A 21,253-nucleotide genomic window follows, 5' to 3' on the forward strand; every position below is an offset into this window, starting at 1 on the left:
CTGTGAGTTCATGCACGATAGCTAGAGAAGGTGGACTTTCACAAGTAAAGTTATGAGAGCATTACACCAAAACAAGTATCACCATTACCATTTCACACTAGTACATGAATTGTGCAATTCAGATTTAGAAAAGCAGGTAACATTTATCACATAGTAACTAGCCCGAAGTGTTGAAGAACACCATTTTCTAAGAAAGATACTGTAGACAGATGAGTCATTGTTCATTAGAGAAAAATTTGAATAACTTTCATCAGTATGCTGAACATAATCCTTTTTTAACCTGAAGCTCATCATTCTAAATTCGATTCAGATTAAATGTTTGGCTTGGCGTAATCCGAGATCATTTGATTGGTCCGTATCTGTTTCAAAGTAACCTAACAGTAAACACATTTAGAGTTCATTGAACATCCTTTGCCTGGTTTACTTGATGCTATTCCTGTTCTAGAGAGAGTGGAAATCGTACGGGCCTCATTCCTTGGCCACCTAGATCACCAGACCTGACTCCATTTGACTTCTTTATTTGGGGATTTTTAAAACATGAAGTTTACAAAGCAGAAATAGCCAGTTTGCAGGAATTGAGCTACGTGCTTGATGGAACAGTAGTGAAACTAAGAAATGAAATTTCACTAAGAGCAACGATTTTTTTTTGTTCTCAAAAGAGCAAGAGCGTGTATCTGGTATGGCGGCAGCCAATTTCAGCATCTATTGTGAATTTTGAAGATTGATTAAATGTACTTATTGATGTTAGTGTAACTTTTTTTATTACTGATTTTTCCTTTGTGGAAAGCACTTGAAAGTAATGCTTTTTTTAACTTCTACTTATTGTTATCTCTTGCATTTTTTCACTTAATAAAATGTTGAAAATATTTTTTGATATAAAAATATCATTTTCTTAAACAAAAAAGTAACATGTTTAGGAGAAACAGAAAATTTAAAACAGAAAAGTGCGACTCTTTGCTGGTTTTCCTTTTTCGACGATTGCATATTTTTACAATGTTTCAAATAAAAGCCTGAATTTCGGCTGAACTTGAAGCCCAATATGATTCGTTGTTGTATCAGCTGAAAGCTAATTAAATGGGCCAGTTTTTTGGTAGATTTGCCTGATTATAGCTGATATGGTTGTATTTGAAAATGTTGATTCAAAACTTTGGTACCATTTCAATTCTGAGTATGTCCAATGTTTTAAAGCTTGTAGCTCGCTGTAAAATGAGACTATCTTGATGGAAAAAGTGTCATTTTGTAGGATTTACTCGGTTTTTCCCAAATATGTACTTATTTTCTGTGTAAATCCTACAGGAATCTCAGAAATCTTGTTGTTTTCTCAGAATTCTGTATTTTTACTCATTTTTCTTATATCTACCACAACTCGGTTACGGTTAAGGATTGGACACAATAATGGGTGGTTCTATGCTCAGCTTGGACGTTTCTATCACTCCCTTTCGTAGGGCAGATTCGATCAAACTCACACTATAAATTTTGTTTTATTTATTTAAACTCTTCTCATTGGCACTTCAAAGATTTAAGAAGCATTTATCCTAACAATTGTTTAATTTTAGGAGTCGAAAAAGGCATCATATGGCTCTTTCTACTTAGGAAAGTCTGGTTATTCTGAAGCAGTTATTTTTCATTTTTCAATAATTTCTTTTATCATAGTTTTCCCCCAATGTCTTGATGGGCTTCTTATTGTTGTAAAACGTTTACTGGAAAGGTTTTTAAAATGATCAGCAATGTTTATTTTTTTCCATCAACAAAAAAACTGACTAAAAAACAACAAAATTTCTAACTAACTTTATCTTCAAAGAATAGCACATTCCAAAACTTTTCACTTCAAAACCGATGAAAAATCGACCCCCCTGTTCTCAAAGAGGGCAACGTGTTCCGAAGAAAAACACTAACAATCTAAACTCTGGGGAAAACACGATAAAAAAAAGACTACTGCACCCCTTGATACCCACACTCTAAAATTAAAATCTTATTCTTAAAATTTCTAAGAAAAATGTGAAGAACAAAAAGCAAATGCTTCTAGAACTGGTTCTTCCACAAAAATAGCAAAGAAGGAATAGCAACTGGAACTTGCTTTAGTGTGAAAATTTCGACATATCAAGGGTTTTGAAAAATAAATTTTGTGTGAGATAACTGGAAAATACATAGGTCATTGTATGAAAAATACAGGAGAATTTTTTTTGCCGAGGTATATGGGTTTTGAGATATCAAGGTTTGACTGTAATTGTATTAGAATTTAATGCAAAATTTGTTTTTTTTTTAAAAAATGCATCACATAAAAAATATTTTAAGTTACAATGTCAAATAAATTGTATTTTTAATTCTCTGAATTTTCCAAACATTTGTCAAAATTATTTGAAACTTCAGAACTGAACATTTTGAACATTTAATCAGTTTTTTAACAAAAAAAAAGAACATCTTTCAAAACTCCTTCATTAAGCATTACGAATGTTTGAAAACATTGAAAGCGTGCCAATTTTCCAATTTTTTGTACACATAGTTGCATCTCTTGGAATTTTTCTGAAGTGTTTATTAAATTCGAAAACTGATAGAATCAAGTTTTTCATGCACATAAAAGAATACAATTTAAAAACACTAAAAATCTGAATAGACAATAAAAAGTAAAATATAACACTAATTTAAATAATTCTACCTTAATATAAGCAGTTTCTATGAAGTTGTTAACATCAATATCATAGGTATTCCATTCATCACCATCTCCATGCCACTGCCAAATAAAACCTTGACTAAGAATTGTTAAATCATCACATATTTTACGTCTGACAGAGCACTTAGTTCCTAGAAAAGAAAGAAATATTTTTTATTAAAAGCATTTCCATACAGCAAATGAAAAGTATTTTAGAGAGAGAAAGAAGAGCATTTTAAGACTTTAATTTCAAAAATTTTGGAAGGAAAGCCCCTGAACCTAACACCAAGAATGTCCTATTCCTTATAAAAGCTCCAGTTTTGAAAAATTCTTGAAGACAGTGGCATTAATAGGTTTTTATTTTGGAGGGAGTAAATATATCTAAACTTAACCATCCTCCCTCATTTTTTTTTTCTTTGTAATTCAATTTTTTTTTTTGAGGGGACAGCAATGGTGCCAGACCTTAAAATTTTTTTGATGAATGACAAACATTTCATATTGTAGCCTTATTTTTCTCACTTCAAGATTTTTTTTAATCAAGTTTTATTTAATTTTTAAATGCAGGAAATGGGAGAATTCATAAAACTAAGACAAGTTTAATGCTGAAAAATTCTTTATGTGCAACTTATTACTTTTGAAGCAAAATGAACACTTAAGGTTATTAGTCTAAAAACACCATTTAGTATAAAGTATCTCTGGTTATGTCACAGGAAGGATGAAAATAGAGGCATTGGTGGAAGTCCCCTGGAATTTTTTTAAAATTGAAGTTGTAAAAACACTCTTTTAGTCAATCTCACCAAGTATTTGGAGAAGGAAGAGATGTGTATAACGGAGAGAACTGCCTGGAATTTTTTTTTTTTTTCAAAAATTAAACTAAAGTATTGTAATTTTTGGTATAGATGGGAATAGGGGAAGTTTGGGATCCCTTATTTTTAAATTTTGATGTTAATTTTAGGCTATCTTTGATGACAGTAGTAGGATCAGTGCTCCTACGGGAAACTTACTAAAAATCTCAATTTCAGGCTCTCTTTGGTGACGTTAAGGAATTAGGAAGGCTCGAGGATTAGGAAGATCTCAACCGAAAATTTTGACACTGAAGCACAACTCTGGACATGCTTGGATAGAGAAGGAGAGTAGGTTCCCTCCTGATTTTTTTTCAAAATTGAAGTCTTATTTTGTATTATCTTGGGAAAGGGAGAGTTCAGGAATAGTATCCTGAAAAGTTCTTGAAAGTAAAAAATGCAATTTTAGATTATCTTTGAAGACGTTAAGAGGTCTCTCTTGGAATTTTTTTAAAATCGAAATCTTAAAAGCACAATTTTAGACTATTTAGTAACATTAGAGAAAAGGAGGTGGTTTGGGAATCCTTTCTAGAAATATTTTGAAACTTATGTCCAAAAAACGTCTAAATAAATGAGTTTTTAGGACATCTATTTCCCAAAATGTCTCCAACCTAAAGACGATATTTTAAATTTCTTGCCGGGGAACAGTTAAGGAGGGTAGTAGCATTTTGAAGACTTATTTTAAGACTGACTAGGAAAAAAAAGAGTGAAAAAAAGAGGAGAGTGCAATCTGCATGTATTAAAAATTTTTAATTTAAAGATTAATTTTTATAAAAAGATTTTTTTCCAATGTTATTTGCTTTCCCTTACTAAAGTTTGTTTTCTAAAGACGCCTTCTTTTCTTGAGGAAGGGGCATGGAACGTCTGAGCACCTTTGGATGCACCACTAACTGGTGCCATCAACATATTATTATTATCACTATTTATTTATTCCTTTTTTTTTTGAAGCTAAAAGTAGGGAAGTTATTTGCAAGCAAACAAACCACCAAATGATTATAACTACCATTATTTAAACTTTTTTCCAGATGTTGGCACGTGTCAGTTGGAAGATACGCTCGAGCTGGAAGAGAACAAAATGCGAATAGAGTTATTTATGTTAAATGACGTGTTTCAACTTTTGCATATAAGGGCATGGGTGGCTGGCGCACCAAAAAAGTGAGGAGGGGGGCGGGCGTCAGAGGTGCAGGTTAGGAGGGTGGCATCCCTGAAGCCAACTTTTTTTTTCTTAAATTGCACAAATTGGATTTTCCTGTCATCTATACATATAATAAAATAAGATGTTTGTGTGTGTGTTGTGGCGCGCATCCCGGGAAAACGGTAAGGCCTAGAAAGATGAAATTTGGTATACAGGTGCAGTTTTTGCTGAAGATGTGTACCTCGGGCTTCGATTTTTGATATTTTAATTAGAAAAAAGTTATTTAATGTTTTATGTGATTTTTAGCACTTTTTAGTACTTTCAACTTCACAGACCCCGACCCAATCGCACCAGACAAATATTTGTTGTACTATAGTGTCGGAAATTTAATTTTAAATAGGATGAACAAAAAAATTTTGAAGATAGAGCAATTTTTGTATTTTTTATAGATTTTTGAAAAAACCTTTATTTTAAATTTTTTTCTGGGTTTAGTTTTTCTCAAAACCCATCCTGCAAAAAGTACAGAACCCTCAATTCTAAAATTTTAGTTGGTAATAGTAAAAACATTTCGCCTCCTTCAGAAGAAAAAAGTTTTTAAAAATATGCAATAGTTTTTTTAAACAATTTTTTTAATGCAGAACACAATGCGAGCTGCTCGCTTGCCGGCTGAGTTCCAAACTTACCTCATCACGTGATCCAACTGAAATCCTTTGCCTTCTCTTCACCTTTTTTTAGTTTTTTTATCTTTTTGCAAGCGCCACTTTTTGCACACTACGGGGGAACATACTAGAGCCTTTTTTTGTGGGCAATTTTAATTAAATTAATAAAGCCCGCGGTTTTTTGCATGATCTTTGTTTCTGTTACGGATTGGCGGTTAGGTAAGGTAGATACAGAGACAGACAGAGATTGAGTGGACAAAAAATGTTTTTTTTTTCGAATTAATACTAATATAAATTAAAAAAGATTGTTAATTACTGGTCAAAGGTAGATATGCATAGATTGTATAGATAGATAGATAGACAAGTATAGAGGTCGATATAATAGATGGACAGCAAGAAAAAGACATGCCCGTCATTTAAGGAACTTCTATGCGGTGTCAATCCCCCCCCCCACACACACCATGACTTTGAAAAAATAATGCTTTCACATAAAAGTGGAAGTGCTTTTTGTTATTTTTTGACAAATTTTGCATGAAGAGTACACCGTTTGTGTCTCCCTTCCCCCTCCTTTAAAAATATTCCAAACGACGGAACTGGAGATAGATCTAGAAGATATTTTATTCAAACTACTAATGATATAGATATATAGATTGATTGATACCACGACGAAATTTATTTAAGCAGCCGCCGAAGGTAACATTGGCGTAAAAAGGCGAATGATAATATTGATATATAGAGAAAAACATTGATTATTATCGTCGCTAAATTGTCTAAGCAGCCGCCTAAGGCGGCAATCCTGGCGCAAAAAGGCCGACCAACTGGTCGCCGTAGGCGGCTAGTCATTAATCAAATAATCTTCTCTAAAAACATTATGGGCACAACCTCAAAAATCATACATATAGCCACAGTAAGACTCCTAGCTTTTTTCTGATCAAAGCTCCATTTTTATTTTTATGGAATAACAACATGAGAAAGACATAAAAGGCACTTAAGTGAATTCCTTTCTTTCCAAAAATTTTTTGCCCAGAGCCCCACAAGACTTAGGACCGCCACAGGCTGTAAGAACTGCAATTATTCAACTGTGCTTTTTTGATAGTCCACAAATCAGTCATAAAGAAGTTCCTTTCCATGAGTGTATAAAATCCGGCTAACAACACATGATTAAATTTAACACTAAGAAAATGCATAAATAGCCTTGGTTGAACCTTTGGTTGAAGCATTCAATGTTTCGTTCTCTCTTTACAAAATGGGATATTTTAAGTATGAGTGGGGACAATGGGACAGGCACCATGGGCTCTAGTAGTTTTGCTGCCACAGGCGATATTGACAAGTGTTGCACCCTTGTCTTATTCTATACTAATATTACAAAGAGAGAGGGCGGATTTTTGTGTGTTTATATGTTCGAGGTAATCTCCAGAACCACCGCACCTATTTGAAAAATTCCTTTACTATATGAAAGGTGCTTTCTTACTGAGTGACATAGGAAATAATTTGAAATAATCCGATAGATAGTTCTTTTTTTATTCCAATTTAGGCCCAAATTTCACAATTTGGGAGTGAATATGAGAGTGAAAAATTACTTGCACATATTAATATCCCACAACATACTAACATTGCACAATATAATTATACTTTGAAAAAGGGTAGAATTTTCTGCATTCTAAACAATTTGTTTCAATGCTCTAACTTAATTACGGCAGGAGTAATTTGCGTTTTTAGCTCGAACTTTTTTAGGCTTAGCTGAAATTTAGGCACTATTTTTTTCATTAAATCTATCAATAAAAAGTGAAGGAATCGTCCCCCAGTTTTCTTTTTGACACCATTGGAAAAAGCAACATTTTTTACTCCAGATCTCTCTCGACCTATGGTCGAAAAACTTAGCTTCTATCTTCGAAAGAAAAAAGTTACAATTGTTTTAAAATCAAATTCGAAAAATGTCATTTTGATTCAGGTTGTCAACCATTATATTTTTGCGTTTCCATGGTTACGCTTTTTCAATCCATTCCTTCTTTCCTTATTTTGTATTTAATTTCTGAAACTAATTTTATTTTGTGTTTTCTATGGTTACGCTTTTAAAATCCATCTTTCACAATTTAATACATTTTAATTTCTTAAAAGTATTTTAATATGTGTTGTCATTGTTTGGAAGGGTAATTTTGCATGGTGTTTTTTTTTTTCTTTTATTTAAGCCTGATTGTTGAATACATGTCACTTGACACAATTTTCATTCTCAAGGTAGACCGGGCAAAGCAGCTCTTAATATATAAAGATTTGAAAGATACTGTTAATGTGATTTTATACTTTTTTGTTTGTTTGGCGAAACATTTATTATTGCCAAAGAAAAAACATTCGCTTCACTCGCAAAAGGGCTGGGTTCCAGTAGCATGGTCGCTTGACGCTGTGCAGTTCAGTCTAGGATTATTGTTTTAAAGCAACCAGGTCCGATCCTAGGGTGTCGGCCGCCCGTGTGCAAAGACCTAATGTGCTGCCCCTGAAGAGCAATTTGAATGTTTCGACTATAACGCCCATATAAATCTTTCTTCAAATTTCTGTATCAAGTTCTAATTTTAAAAATAAAAACAGAAGAAGGATGAATTTATGTAAAAAGTTTGATAAAACTCCGTAGGTATAATTTATATCTTTGAAGAAAGTAATAGGTACAAAAAATTTACTTGTCGTAAAAACACATTTTATAGCCTGGCTTTGGTGACGTCAGAGGAAAGACGGAGGAGGGGAAAGGGGGGGGGGGTGAATCGCCCCCCAGAAAATATTCGAAATTGGAGTATGAAAAATAGCTGTAATTAATCTTTGGTTGTGTTTGGTTGCAAGGACAAAAGAGTCGGGAACATTCAAGGTCCATGGAGAAATTTTCAATAAAAAATGCAAATGTCAAAAATTGCAATTTTAGGAATTTTTTTGAGAGTTGAGGGGAAAGTACTGCTGGAGTTCTTTCCTAAAATTCTTTCAAAATTGATGTTAAATTGCAGCTATTTTTTGTAACCTTAGTTTAGAAAGGATCGGCGCTCTTCAAGAAAATTTTCTGAAACGGAAGTTTTAAACAAGCAATTTTGGGTTATCTTTGTTGATGTTGCTGGAGGGAGGGAGATTCGGTCATCTCCTATCGAAAGTTTTCAAAATTGAAGTTTAAAACTCAAGTTTAGGCCGTCTTTGGTGACGGTAGGGGGTTTCATCATTTTTAGGCTACGTTTGATTACATTAAGATAGAAAGGGTGAATAAGAAACTTAATTGGATCCTTAAAATCGGTGGTTCAACCAGCGAAAATTTCCGGAATTAAAGACCTAAAAGCACAGTTTGAAGCCTTCGTTAGTCTTGTCAAGGCATCCTTTTGGATCTTCGTTTTGAAGCCACACTTAAAATTTGTAACCCGGGCCAAGGGCCCTGTCCTCCTACCTGATCTGAAACCGGGCAGTTCATTCGTGACTTAATTAGAAAAAAAATGCTGTAAAGGGGGAAAATTTTAAATTTTAGTTTGTTAATTATATATGTTTGACTCTCAGGGGAGTCGCAATTTTCCATTGTCTCCCCAGTCTCCATGACTGCTGAACGCAGAATTTGTTGTTTGAAATACTTACGAGAGTATTCTATCAGCATAGTTTTTTTTTTAAACATAAAATATGTCTTCATTGTTAAGGGTGCTCTTCACTGAGAGTCTGAAAGCTTCGGATCCAATGCTAACCTACGGGGAAAGTTAAAGGTTATTTTACAATATTCCTTTGAAGTTTTCGGGTCAATTTTTTTTCTGAGTATTTTTCAAGCCTATGTCTGTGTATATTAGTTTTTACTTTTTTGATACGTCCATTCTTCGATTTTTTAAAATTCGAGAAAAAATGAATTTCTTCGAAAACGAGGTACTGTTGGACCTTTCGCTCTGTAAAAAAGCTGCAAATCGTGCTATCGAAATTTTAAGAACGCCCCAACACGCAAAATATTTCCAGCTCTCTTTTGAGACTAAGTTTGAAATGATGCGACCATTTCTAAAAAAATATCGGAGTTCCAACCATCTGAAATATTTTCGAAAAAGCTCAATTTCTCTACTAAGCCACGCCTTTCACTGGTCCCTCCTTTCTTGAGGGGAAAAACCGGGTGAGGTGTATAAGATTTACAATCATTAGCGCAAACGACCGTTTCCATTTACTACTCCCCTCTTTTCCGGAGGCATTTTTCAATGAAGGAATGAATGAGTGCTTTTGAAAGTGAATCCACATGCTTGGAAACATCTTCACGATTTGATTTGTGTTTAGAAAGGATATAGTTTTTAAAGAGTGCTTCTGAGATAATTCTTGTGAATTCTTGTGCTAAATGACCTCCTGAATCCAAATATGACCACCTTTTCCCATTCACACGTCCCGCTTTTTTGGAAATGTCGCCCGCAATTTTTTTCAGTTTTTGAGTTTCATAGCCATTATTTTTATTTGGAGGGGAAGTTATCGTTATATTATACATTAATACTTTTCTGAGGGGCTAGAGAGGTGCTACGTTTGTACGCAAGAACATATGAAGGAAATTGGTTAACTCATGGGGGGTATTACCACTTATTATATTTTTAAAATCATCAAAATCCATCCTTTTTTCTAGGGGTTTGTTTTACAATTTTTTCCCTTATTTTTTGGCATGAAACCAGAGTATAGGACTCACACCTATAAACCCTATATCCGAAAAAAAAAATTTCACGTTGTAAATTTAAAAAAAAGGAAGTATCGCATTTTGCGTAAAGTTGCATCGCAGACCTTCAGTGAAGAACCTTTTCGTGTTATTCAAATTCATTCACGGATATAATTAAGATTAAAATTATCTTAAGTATGCTTATAATATAGCATTAATGAATATTTCTATTTCTGGGGATGCACTACCCCCATTACTTTTCACAACATCAAGAAGGCATAAACAATGGAGCTGGTGCATCCAAAGAAAGATAAATATGTATATTAATGCTACTTTATAAGCAAATTTAAGGATGCTTTTCACTGAGAGTCTGAAAGCCTACGGATCCAATGTTAACCTGCGGGGAAAGTTGGATGAAGATTTTACAAATTCCTTTGAAGTTTTCATGTAAATTTTTTTCCGAGTATTTTTCAAGCCTCTATCTGTGTCGTGTACTTTTTCCTTTTTTGAAATATCCATTCTTTGACTGTTTAAAATTCGAGAAAAAATGAATTTCGTTGAAAGAGGTGGTAGGTACTGTTTGATATTTTGCTCCATAAAAAATCTGGCAAAATATTTCCAGCACTCTTTTGAGACTTTGTTCGAAATAAAGCGACCATTTCTAAAAAAAAAAAAAAAAACGAGTCCAAAACCGTATTCTAGATACTTACTAGATATTTGGATTCTATTTTTGTCTATATTATACTATGTTACTACAAATGTAAACGCATAAAATGCTTTCCACAGCTCAACAAACATTTTTGAAAATAATTTCTCGAGCCAAACTCGTAAAAAATTCTTTACAAGGTATGTACACATTGATCATGTAATTCATAATACAGTGAAATCCAGTAACAATGAACTTCAAAATCGGGACTGAAAACTTATTTGGTTGAAACGGGTACTTCGTTATACTGATATACGTTGTAACAGGATTTCACTGAATTTTTCTTTTGAAGACTTTCTAAGGAGAAAAATGATACATACCTGCATTTCTTTAAAGCATGAATGAGTATAAAAAAATTGTTTTAAAGCAGGGTTGGGTTCCCAGGGTCGTGACCCCAAATGGGGTCGTGTAGCGTTTCTTCTTCGGTCGAAACATTATTCCTACCACAGTATAGTTGGGGGTGGATCGAATCTAACATAGCAGTTTTGTAATGTAGGATCTAACGTAGCTTTCACAATGTTGCCAGGTTAGGTCCACACCTTGCGATACTTTACTGACATGTAGGCTACGTGATCACAGGTCCTTTACTTAGTCAAAAAAGGGTCGCAACGTGCAAAAGATTGGGAACCACTGGTTTAAATTTACAGATAATTAGAGAACTGATGGGGGAAGGGGGAGAACACTGACCATTTTGTTTTTAACTGGATGAATACACCATGTTCTAAGAATCTTTCGGTAGTCGTGTTACACTGAAATTTTCATAAGCTCAGACAAATAATTTGTCTGACGTCTAAAACATTTCCCCGAAACCTAAGGTTTTTCAATTTTAGCCGGTCTTTATCAATATATATTTGTGTGTATGCACTGTGCAGTCGCGTCTGTTCATAGTGAAGTCTAAGGAACCGAATAACAATTTCGTATATAGCCTCAATTTCGCTATAAAAAGGTAAACAACAAGAAGGGAACTGAACCATAAATACGATATATACGGCTTGAATATTAGTACGAAAAACCAAATTTCTAGTTGAATTTTAATTCAAAGTGTCAAAGGTCAAAGTTTTTTAATATCCTGGATAAAAAAACAAATACATAGCCACAAGTTTTCAATCAAGCAATGCATTTTCTACACTTATAATTTACATCTTTTACTTGTGCTTTTAAGACGTTGTTTTTGACTTTTATCTATTTCTTGCACAAAGCTCATGCTTTTTGAAGTGCATATTTTATTTACAATTTACACATTTAAAAATTGAAGCTATTTTGGAACACCCGATTTAAAATGGTGTTAAAGCTTCATTGAAACATTATCATTATTTAATATTATTCATAAATGGGGGAAAAAAATTCAAAAAAAAAAAAAAAATTAATACCAAACAGAAAAGAAAGAAACATTTAGCATCCAGCCCATAGCTTTCATTTGAATTTTGACGTCTTGAATTTAAATTATGTTTTTCACAATCACGAATTGTGGTAGAACCCTACTCGTTGGGTTTCTTATTTCTACAAATGGTTCCTATCAGAATTATATTTGTAAAAGTCATGATTTGAATACAAGACGTCTACATTCAAATGAATTCCAGGGGCTGGATGCTGGACGTTGTTGACTGAATGCTGTTTTTGTCTGAAAAGTATTGTGTAAAATCGAGAGGGTCGGGAATAAGTAAAATCGATGGCGGGGACATGAACTTCACCGCCCAGGAGGAGGGACATGCTCGCGAAGACACGTGGAACAGATGAGTTTGCATTAAAAGAATAGAAAATTAAAGTCGAAAGAACATCAACTACGGACAAGAGAAAACAATAACCAACTGTGGTCGCTCAAAAAAAGAATATATTTGGTCTTGGTCAAGCAATAAGGTATTCGAGGGCGAATGATTGGTATTAGTCTCACGCAACTTTGCGCACATCTCTCAACTTTTGTTGATTTTAAATGTTAACATTTATTGACATAGAAATTACACTATTTTAATGTAAAAACGTGCAAATTAAATTACACTTGTTTCGGGGTTATTAAGAACATCTTTATCAATAGAGATAGATACATGTGTTTCTGTCTTTTACATCATTCAAAAAGTTTTTATTGGGCCTGACAGATTTCTCTTCCACGTTCTGGAGTTATTTGAGTTACCCTAATTTTGCTAACAGTTTAAAATTTCTCCGGGAAGTCGAGAAGAGATCAAAAAAAAAAAAAAAATTAGAAAAATTAGAGCAATAAATGTTAGTACACTCAACAATTTATAAATTATGCTTCATGAATACTTTTATACAAAAAGAGAAAAATTAAATTGAAATATTTTTAAAATTTAAAGGATAGTATACTAATGTGTGTGATTTGCAAATGTGGAATTATATTTTCAATTCTGATATTTTTTTCTGAATATAAATTACGTATGTAAGACATTGTTCACATTCTTACAAGCAAACAATTGACGTAAATAGGGAATATTCCACGTAATTGTTACGATTGTTTGATTGATTGCAATAGTTTGCATCAATGAAAGCTTGATTGAGTGCAGCTATCAAGTTTAGGACTTCGTTTGCACGAAGCTGTCAACATTGTGTGGTAATAAAGAGGTTTCATTTAATTTCGAAATGCGAGCATGAATGAATTTTCTGAAAATTATGCTTTTAGCCGTTGCTTTTCTCACCATAGTATCCGCAGAAAGGAAAGCATTTCTGATTATGTTTATTGTTATTATTACTATTTTGAATCGCAGAAAGCAATGCATAACTAATGTAACCAAAAATTGAAAACCATTAGGAAAAAAAAAGACCTGAGAAGAAAAAAAAAATCAAAAGTTTTAAAAAGTTATTCTATTCCTCCTAACATTTTGCATTTGAATAAGTCGAAGTACATTGTTCCAAGTGTACTGCAAGTAAACTGCAGCTTGTATTTTTAATTTAAGTACATTATTGCAAGTAATTCCCTGTTGCTCGTGTAATTCCACCCACGAAATGTATTTTCAAATGTTCTCAAACATCATATAACTGCTGCTTCGAAAATACACTTCAATAAAAGACTTACCAACTACTTATTATTATAGCCTGTTGCACTTTTCGTCTAATGCGTAAAATATTATTATTATTATTATTATTATTATTATTGAAAAAGAATTTCAATTTTAAGAAGTATATTAATCATTTAGTCTTGTGTATGCTGCTCTAGTCACCATGCTGATTATCTATGTTTTTGCGGGATGATTTGTTTACTGATAGTAAACAAATGCAGCCCTGCGCATGATGAATCACCGGAAAAATATAAATAAATATCTAAAACAGTAATTGATTAATTAACAAAAATGTCAGTTCAGCGTTGCATATCCTCCATCGAATTGCAGAAGTATTCCTTTTTCGACCATATATATATATACATATATACTAAAAATAGCGGGATGCCCCCCCCCTCTTTGAAATGTAACCATATCCTAATATGAAATTGTTTTCTGATTACGACATTTCTGCCGTTCTCACAATAATTAAAAATAAAATCAGCATCGTTCCACCTCTTGACTGTAAATATCCGATAACCGATATGTAATCTTCCCTCCTCACCCCTCACCCTTTTTTTCCGGGACTACACCACAGGTTTACACTAAGCTTATACCTCTTGTTTTATATATATATATATATATATATATATATATAATCATATCCTAACGCAAAAAATTGCATTCTTTAATTAAACATCAGACAAGAAACTAATTAGCTTTATGAACGAAATAAGATTCGGACGTGGCAATTGAAAACATCGTTTAAAAAAAAAAAAATAAGACAATCGTTTTTCCTGTTCAATTTATGATAAATTTTCTTTTCATTCATAAATTTTTCATGAATATAAAATCTGGGAACGCATATCCAAAAAAAAAAAAACTTTGTTTCAAAAATTACGGCAGACCCTTTGGTACTGACTTTATTTTCTGTTCTGTTCAACCTTCGCATCGGTACTGTTCAAGTGGGGTTTCGGCCGCCAGCTAATTTCCTTGATTGCTCTTCACGACGGGGGTCATTTAGGGGTTTCTTTCCCTCCAGAACAATGACAGCTGTGACAGGTCACGTGTTCCTGCCTTACATCGATTACCGTCCACTCCATTGGCTGTTGAAGTGTCAATCACTTGATTCAGGTTCACGCCCATCGTTCAAGGAAGAAAGTCATTTACACCCTAACTTCAAAGTTTTCCCTCACTGAAGAGCAGCCTTAAGGGTCAATAACAGTTTCGGAGGCTGGGGACTAGCATTAGTGGCCTTTAGAAGGCACCCTTTCATGTTTCCGGGAGGGGGAGGGGATTTCCGTTATTACCCCTCCCCTGTATCCATTCTTGATTACCAGTTCTGTCACAAATTTTGCAACTAAATGAAGCATGTGAGTAAAGAGTTGATATTAATGGATAATGGAGCAACACAATGTGCTCTAACATTCCATTTTTCTTAATATGCTATGCTGTTGGAAAATTGGCACTTACTTTGATCATTGAACATTTAAAATTCTGCATAATTATTCGACTTATTATGTTATCTTGAGAAATTCTTGAGGAATTTTGCTTGATTAAAAGTACTATACGAAGTGGCCTGCGGCCACCTTAGGATTGGCCCTGAAAGTAACCCTAAATGCAGGGTCGGACTGGGTCCTCAAAAAGGCGCATACCCCAATTTTTCTGAAGGCGCATGCCAAGGGGGGGGGGATCGTAGAAAGTATATAGACGATCATTTTAGGGGGCGGATCCAGACGATCCTGGTCGAGAGGGGCGATTTAGTAATTAATTACGGGGGGAGGGGGGACTAATAAAAATAAAAATTTTTTTAAATTTGTAAGAACTGAATCATGTTTTTTTTTTTTTTTTCCGAATAATGTGCTTTGTTTAAAGAGTTTGAATGAAAGTAATAAGTATTTCGAGTATCACACACACAAGAATAAAAAACTGAAACAAAAAAAAAGAGTTTCTACTAATATTCTGGATCTATTATCAAAATTAAACCCTTTAACTTTTGATTTGTTTGAAAACTCGTGAAGTTTTTTCAGTTGTTATTCAGGTCCTCAATTGTACGTTTTCCTTATAAAAGAAAGGTTACAGCACCAAAATGGCATCTCTTTTTACCAGTTTACGTACCGAACATAATGAAATACTAAAATTATATTTCTAAATAAAATCCCAACAAAACACAAATGTGAAAAAGAAGCCAAGTTCAGTTGAAATGAGGTGCGGGAAAGACGGTGTCACCGACAAAAAAAGTTCAGATCTAAATAGTTACCAAGTTCCATACCAGTTCCTCATAGAAGTTGGATTTTCCCACGTACTTTAATTCATTCAGAAAACAATATTTTACTTGTTTTGATAATGGATTTTAAACTTGCGGCAAGTTTTAGTCATCACTATTTTTTTTATTTTTTTCAAACTTGCCAAGTTTTAAATTCAATATCAAAGAAGGTAAAATATTGTTTTCTAAATGAATTAAAGAACGTGGGAAAATCCAACTTCTATGAGGAACTGCTATGGAACTTGGTAACTGTTTAGATCTGAACTTTTTTTGTTGGTGACACCGTCTTTCCCGCACCTCATTTCAACTGAACTTGGCTTCTTTTTCACATTTGTGTTTTGTTGGGATACCATTACTTTTTGAAAAGCTAAATCAAAGGTCATGTTCTAATTTAGACAGTTATAAATGCAAAAGCGTATATTACAAATATATGATTTCCTTTTTTTCCCCTGCTGTTATGGGGCACAGGTTTGCGGTTTCTTTTTTTTAGAAGTTATGAAGATATTTCGGTAACTGAGGACTAGGCGCGATCGCCAATTTTGGGCAATAATCATCTGTTTTCCCATTTATCAGCAAGGCCAACGTACATTAGCTCTTGGTCTTTGGCTCCCTCAAGTTTGTCGGCAATTAGGAAAACTGCTAAGACTCATCTCAAAATCTGTCTGGGGTTTATTTATTGTTCGGGGGGGATTATCATAACGTAGATCGTAAAATATGCAGAATTTGCGAAAATATTTCTTAATTGTTGAAATTATTGCTGCTATTTTTGCTCCTCCTGTAAAATTTTGCATTTAATTGAGATCTAAAGTTTTTATAAAATTTTAAAGCTGGTTATTTTTGATTTTAAAGGCTTAGCTCTAGATTTGCAATTTTAATTATTTGATGGATCGTTTTTCATTTTAGCGGAACTTAAAGTATTGTTTCAAGCGCCATTTTGGTTAGAAATTAAATTGTTAATTTCAAACTTCAACAAACTTGTTTCGGCAACGTTTGACAAGCTCATTTGTTTTGATTTATTTGGCGAAATATTTTGCAATCGCGCGGTGAAGTGATTACGCCGTGATGCTCATTAAAAAAATAGCGTAGTTTTTTGCTATTTTAATGTAGTTCTTTGACTTTTTAGATTTTTCCCTTTACATATCCGTGAAAATTTATCTTTATGACAAATTGCAAGTATGTGAGACACTTGGAAGTTCGTAAACATTTTGATGAGTGAGTGAGTGAATCAGTGTAACAAAAGCAGGGGTCGATCCAGGTTTTATTTTTTGGGTCCCCATTTTGTGAAAAGGCAAAATATTTTTGTGAAATTTCGTTATTTTTGTGAAAAAGCAAAATATTTTTGTGAATTTTCTTTATTTTTGTAAAAAAGACCTTCTCGTGATTTTTTTCTTGGAAAAGATTACATTAAAGCATTTTTAGCTGTCGTATCGTTATAGAAAAGCCCTAGACAGGTTTCAGGGGTGATTGCAAGTTCTTGAAGAATACCTGAAAGCTGTCAAGAGAAAATGCGCTGGGGGAGGGGGGAAGTAAGACCCTTAACATTTTATTCGTAATTTGACACATACATTACATTTATTGCTTTTTACAAATATACATATGCAAGGCACACTTTCTTAAGGTGAAAGTCTCACAACAGATTTCCTGTTTGCCCCTCTCAAATACTTTAAGAGCAATGAAAATTGCACATGCTGCTGAACGTAATGATAACTCCTAATAAATACAAAATGAACAGACTCAAAGATATCACATATTTCTTAACACAGAAGTGAAATACTCATTAAAGATTCCATGCATGTGTTTGAAAAACTTAAAAGTAATTAAAACCCAAAATAATACTGCACCAGCATTCAGCGTTTAATTTTTTGACTTTTGACGTTCTTGCAGAGTAGGTATTTTGTTTAAAACTTTGCAATTTAATGATGTTAATAAATATATAAGAAATTTTATTTGTTTGCCTCTTAACAAGGTACAGTAAACATCAAAAATGCGAAAAATTCGTTTACCATGGCGGATGTAAGGAAATCAAGATCTTCAAAAGAAATAAAAATATAAAAACAGCATGTAAAATAATTTTATTTTAAGTAAAGTTATTTTAGAATTGGATTTTGAAACTCAACACAAATTAATACTAAATATATATTGCGTAATCAAAGTAAAATTTAGGATTTTCCTGAAAACAAGCTACCAATCACAAGTGTCCCTCTCCCGTCCCCCCTCTGACGCTCTGAAGCAAAAACACCTCACGCAGCAAGCAAAAAGATAAGATGGGGGAAGGTGGAAGAGGCTCCCGCGTAGATGCGTACACATTTGCGGTTAAAAAATATTGTGAAATGGCTGCCTTCTTATAAATTTTTGTGAAGGGGCTGCTTTTACGACGCGGAATTTTGTGAATGGGGCCGCTTTTGCGATGGGGAATTTTGTGAATGGGGCCGCTTCTGCGACGCGGAATTTTGTGAATGGGGCCGCTTTTGCCATGCGGAATTTTGTGAAGGGGCCGCAAAGCGGCCCCAATTTGGCGCTGGATCGACCCCTGAAAAGACACTTTTCAGATAGTAATAATTCCATAACTATAACAGGTACATTCATGAATTTTAGGATTATAGGTCTGCTAGGCAGCTATATTAGACATACAAAATTTCAAGCACGTAGACTTAATAGTTTTTGAGAAATGATGGAGTCAAAAGTAGCTTGAAATGGTTCGTGTAAGATACACACTGACAGATGTGTTGCCTGATTTCCGAACTTGGCTGACACACTGCCGTGTGTCTAAATTTGAAGATAGTTTTGGATTTGTTTGTTGATTGAGTTTTGCTTAATATTCGCACAAAGGAAGGAGTGTTTGCAGGCTTTCTCCCGAAAATTTTTCTTCAAAACGCATTTTTAGACTATTTGGAGGTTAACAAGTGGAGGGGAGGTTTGGGGGGGTCCCGTTCCGGATTTTTTTTAAACTTTTTTTTTTTAATTTAAGGATATATTTCCGAAAACACAATTATTTGCTATCTTTGTGTTCTTGAAGAGAAAGATAAGATACATGCGTTCTCCCCAGTCGTTTTACGATAGCTTCAAAAACGCAATTTTAGATATCTTAAGTATTGCAAAACACCAGGGGGTTCGGGGGCTTTCCCCCAGAAAAATTTTTGGAATTGAAGTCCTAAAAACACAATTGTAAGCCATCTTTGATGACGTAGCAGAAGACATGGGGTTCAGAACTTTTTAACAGAAACTTTTCGATGTAGGAGTTCTACTAACGCTGTTTTAGCCAACCTTTGAATGATGTTGAAAGATGAGGAAAGAAAGACATTCTGACTCCTCTCCGGAAATTTTTTGTAATTGAAGTCTCAAAAACGCGGTTGTAAGCCATCTTTTATAACGTAGGGGGAAGGAACGGGATTTGGAACTTTCCATCGGAAATTGTTGGAAATTGGAGTTTTGAAATACGATGGTTAGCCATCTTTGGTAACGTAAAGGGAAGGGATGGAATCAGGAGTTAAACCCTCAACTTTTCAATATTGAAAATTCAAAACTATAATGTTAGTGGGTCTTTATTGACGTTAGGAAAAGGACTCGAGATCGACAGCTCTCCCCCGAAATTTTTTCGGAATTGAAGTTCTAAAAATGTAATTGAAAGCCCTCATTAACGACATTTTCGAAAAAGTTTTCAATTCCGGTGATTTTTTCGAAATTGAAGCTTCAAAAATTTAAAAGTTTTGACAATCTTCGAGGACATTGGAGAGAGGGGGTTGAGGAACTCTCCCCTAGAAATTGTTTGGAATTAAAGTCATAAAATACAGTTGTAGACTATTTTTTGGGATGTGTTGGGGGGGGGGAGAGATTTTGGTGACCTTTTCCCGGAATTTTTTTAACACAATTTTAGACAATTTTTGTTTATTTGGGAGAGCAGATATTTTGTGGACTTCCCCTTGAAATTGTAAAAACTTGGCTGTAGTCCATCTTCGTTAACTTTTAGGGGAAGGCACTTTTCACTAGTTTTTTGAATCGAGTGCCAAAAACGGCAATGTACAAAAAATAATGAATAAGTACATTCGGAATTTCTGAAGTGTCGCCCAGTGGTTTGATTTCGCATCTTCTGAGTGATATTTTTTTCACTAGGCGACATTGATGTGACGTGGTCATTATGTTATAAAATGCACTGCTACATATCTACATGAAATTCAACTTTTCCACTATGAAATTCATTAAAAATAAGTGTAGAAAAACTCATAACTTCGATGATGTTAGAAGATAAAGAGAGAAGGTCTGGCCTCCATCTCCAGAATTTTTTTTAAATTTTAATCCTAAAACGCTATTGTCGTTCATCTTTAATGACGTTAGGAAAAGAATGAGATTCGAAACTTTCTTCCAGAACGTTTTCGAAATCAAAGTTTCAGAATAGGCTATTTGAATGAAGATTCGAAGGTCTCTCCTTTTTCTTTTCTTTCTTTTTTTTTTAAATAAGAGCCTTAAAAACGCTCTTGTCATCTTTGGAAACATTACGGGAAGGGAGGGGATGGGATAGAAGGAACTTTTCCCGGCAATTTTTTGAAATTGAAACTCAAAAGACAGAAAATTTTAGACGATAACATCAGGGAAAGCGGGCTCGGAGGAAAATTTTTGAAACTTCAAAATGAGGGGAGGGTATGAGAGCTTTCGAATCAATTAGAAAACTTTCGTTCTGAATTTGCAAGACAAGTTTTTTTTTTCAGCGAAGGCGTTTGCATTGCATTTCATCTTAAAAAGTAGGAAGGGCGCACCTGCCCTCGGGCAGGTTGGCAGGCGGGCCAGTCCGAGCCTGCCTAAATGTAATTCATTGTTTTGGCAATTTGTTTTGAAAGAAAAGAAACTTTTTATTTGTTTTTATTTGAGCGAAATGAACAACATTTTCTTCTTTTTTTCTGACAGTGATATTTGAATGTTCCACTGGATGTTTTTTTTTCGTTAGAAGGATGGATTATGATGGCGTGATTGTTGGGCGAGTTTGGCGATAACCAATAGAGTTGCGGAACTATTTTTACACTTGAAAGACATAATTTGATGTCTTTTTTTTGTTTATTTGGCAAAATATTTTAAATTGCAGTAAAAACTGCTTCACTCGCTAAATAGAGTTTTAAAGCAAATGGAAATCTAATTTAATGATTTGACAAAAAGTTTTAAATTCCAAAGAAACTTTACTAGGTTTTTTTTAAAAAAGGTGTGTATGCATTTTATACAAAGAAAAATGATCATTTCACATCAGAGGGGGAGGGGGCATCAGTTTTTTTTTTTATTCAACTGACTTCCATTAAATTTTTATCACCCGGGCATCGCTGTGTGGGTACTGCTAGTAATATATATATATATATACATAGATCATCGATCGTTCGCACTCCTGTTGCTGCAATTTGAGC

General features: G+C 33.9%; 1 protein-coding gene across 1 annotated transcript in view; it reads right to left on the reverse strand.

Annotated features, from left to right (window-relative positions):
• Positions 1-21,253, reverse strand: part of LOC129234101 (E3 ubiquitin-protein ligase DTX4-like) — a 60,605-nt gene that overhangs the window by 38,166 nt on the left and 1,186 nt on the right. The window contains exons 2-3 of the mRNA XM_054867993.1: positions 4,496-4,552; positions 2,656-2,802 (exon numbers count right to left, since the gene is read on the reverse strand). Of these exons, the coding sequence (XP_054723968.1) occupies positions 2,656-2,802; positions 4,496-4,552 (204 nt within the window). The remainder of the gene's footprint in view (positions 1-2,655; positions 2,803-4,495; positions 4,553-21,253) is intronic.

The sequence above is a fragment of the Uloborus diversus genome, chromosome 1 (assembly GCF_026930045.1).
Source record: "Uloborus diversus isolate 005 chromosome 1, Udiv.v.3.1, whole genome shotgun sequence".
NCBI lineage: Eukaryota > Metazoa > Arthropoda > Arachnida > Araneae > Uloboridae > Uloborus > Uloborus diversus.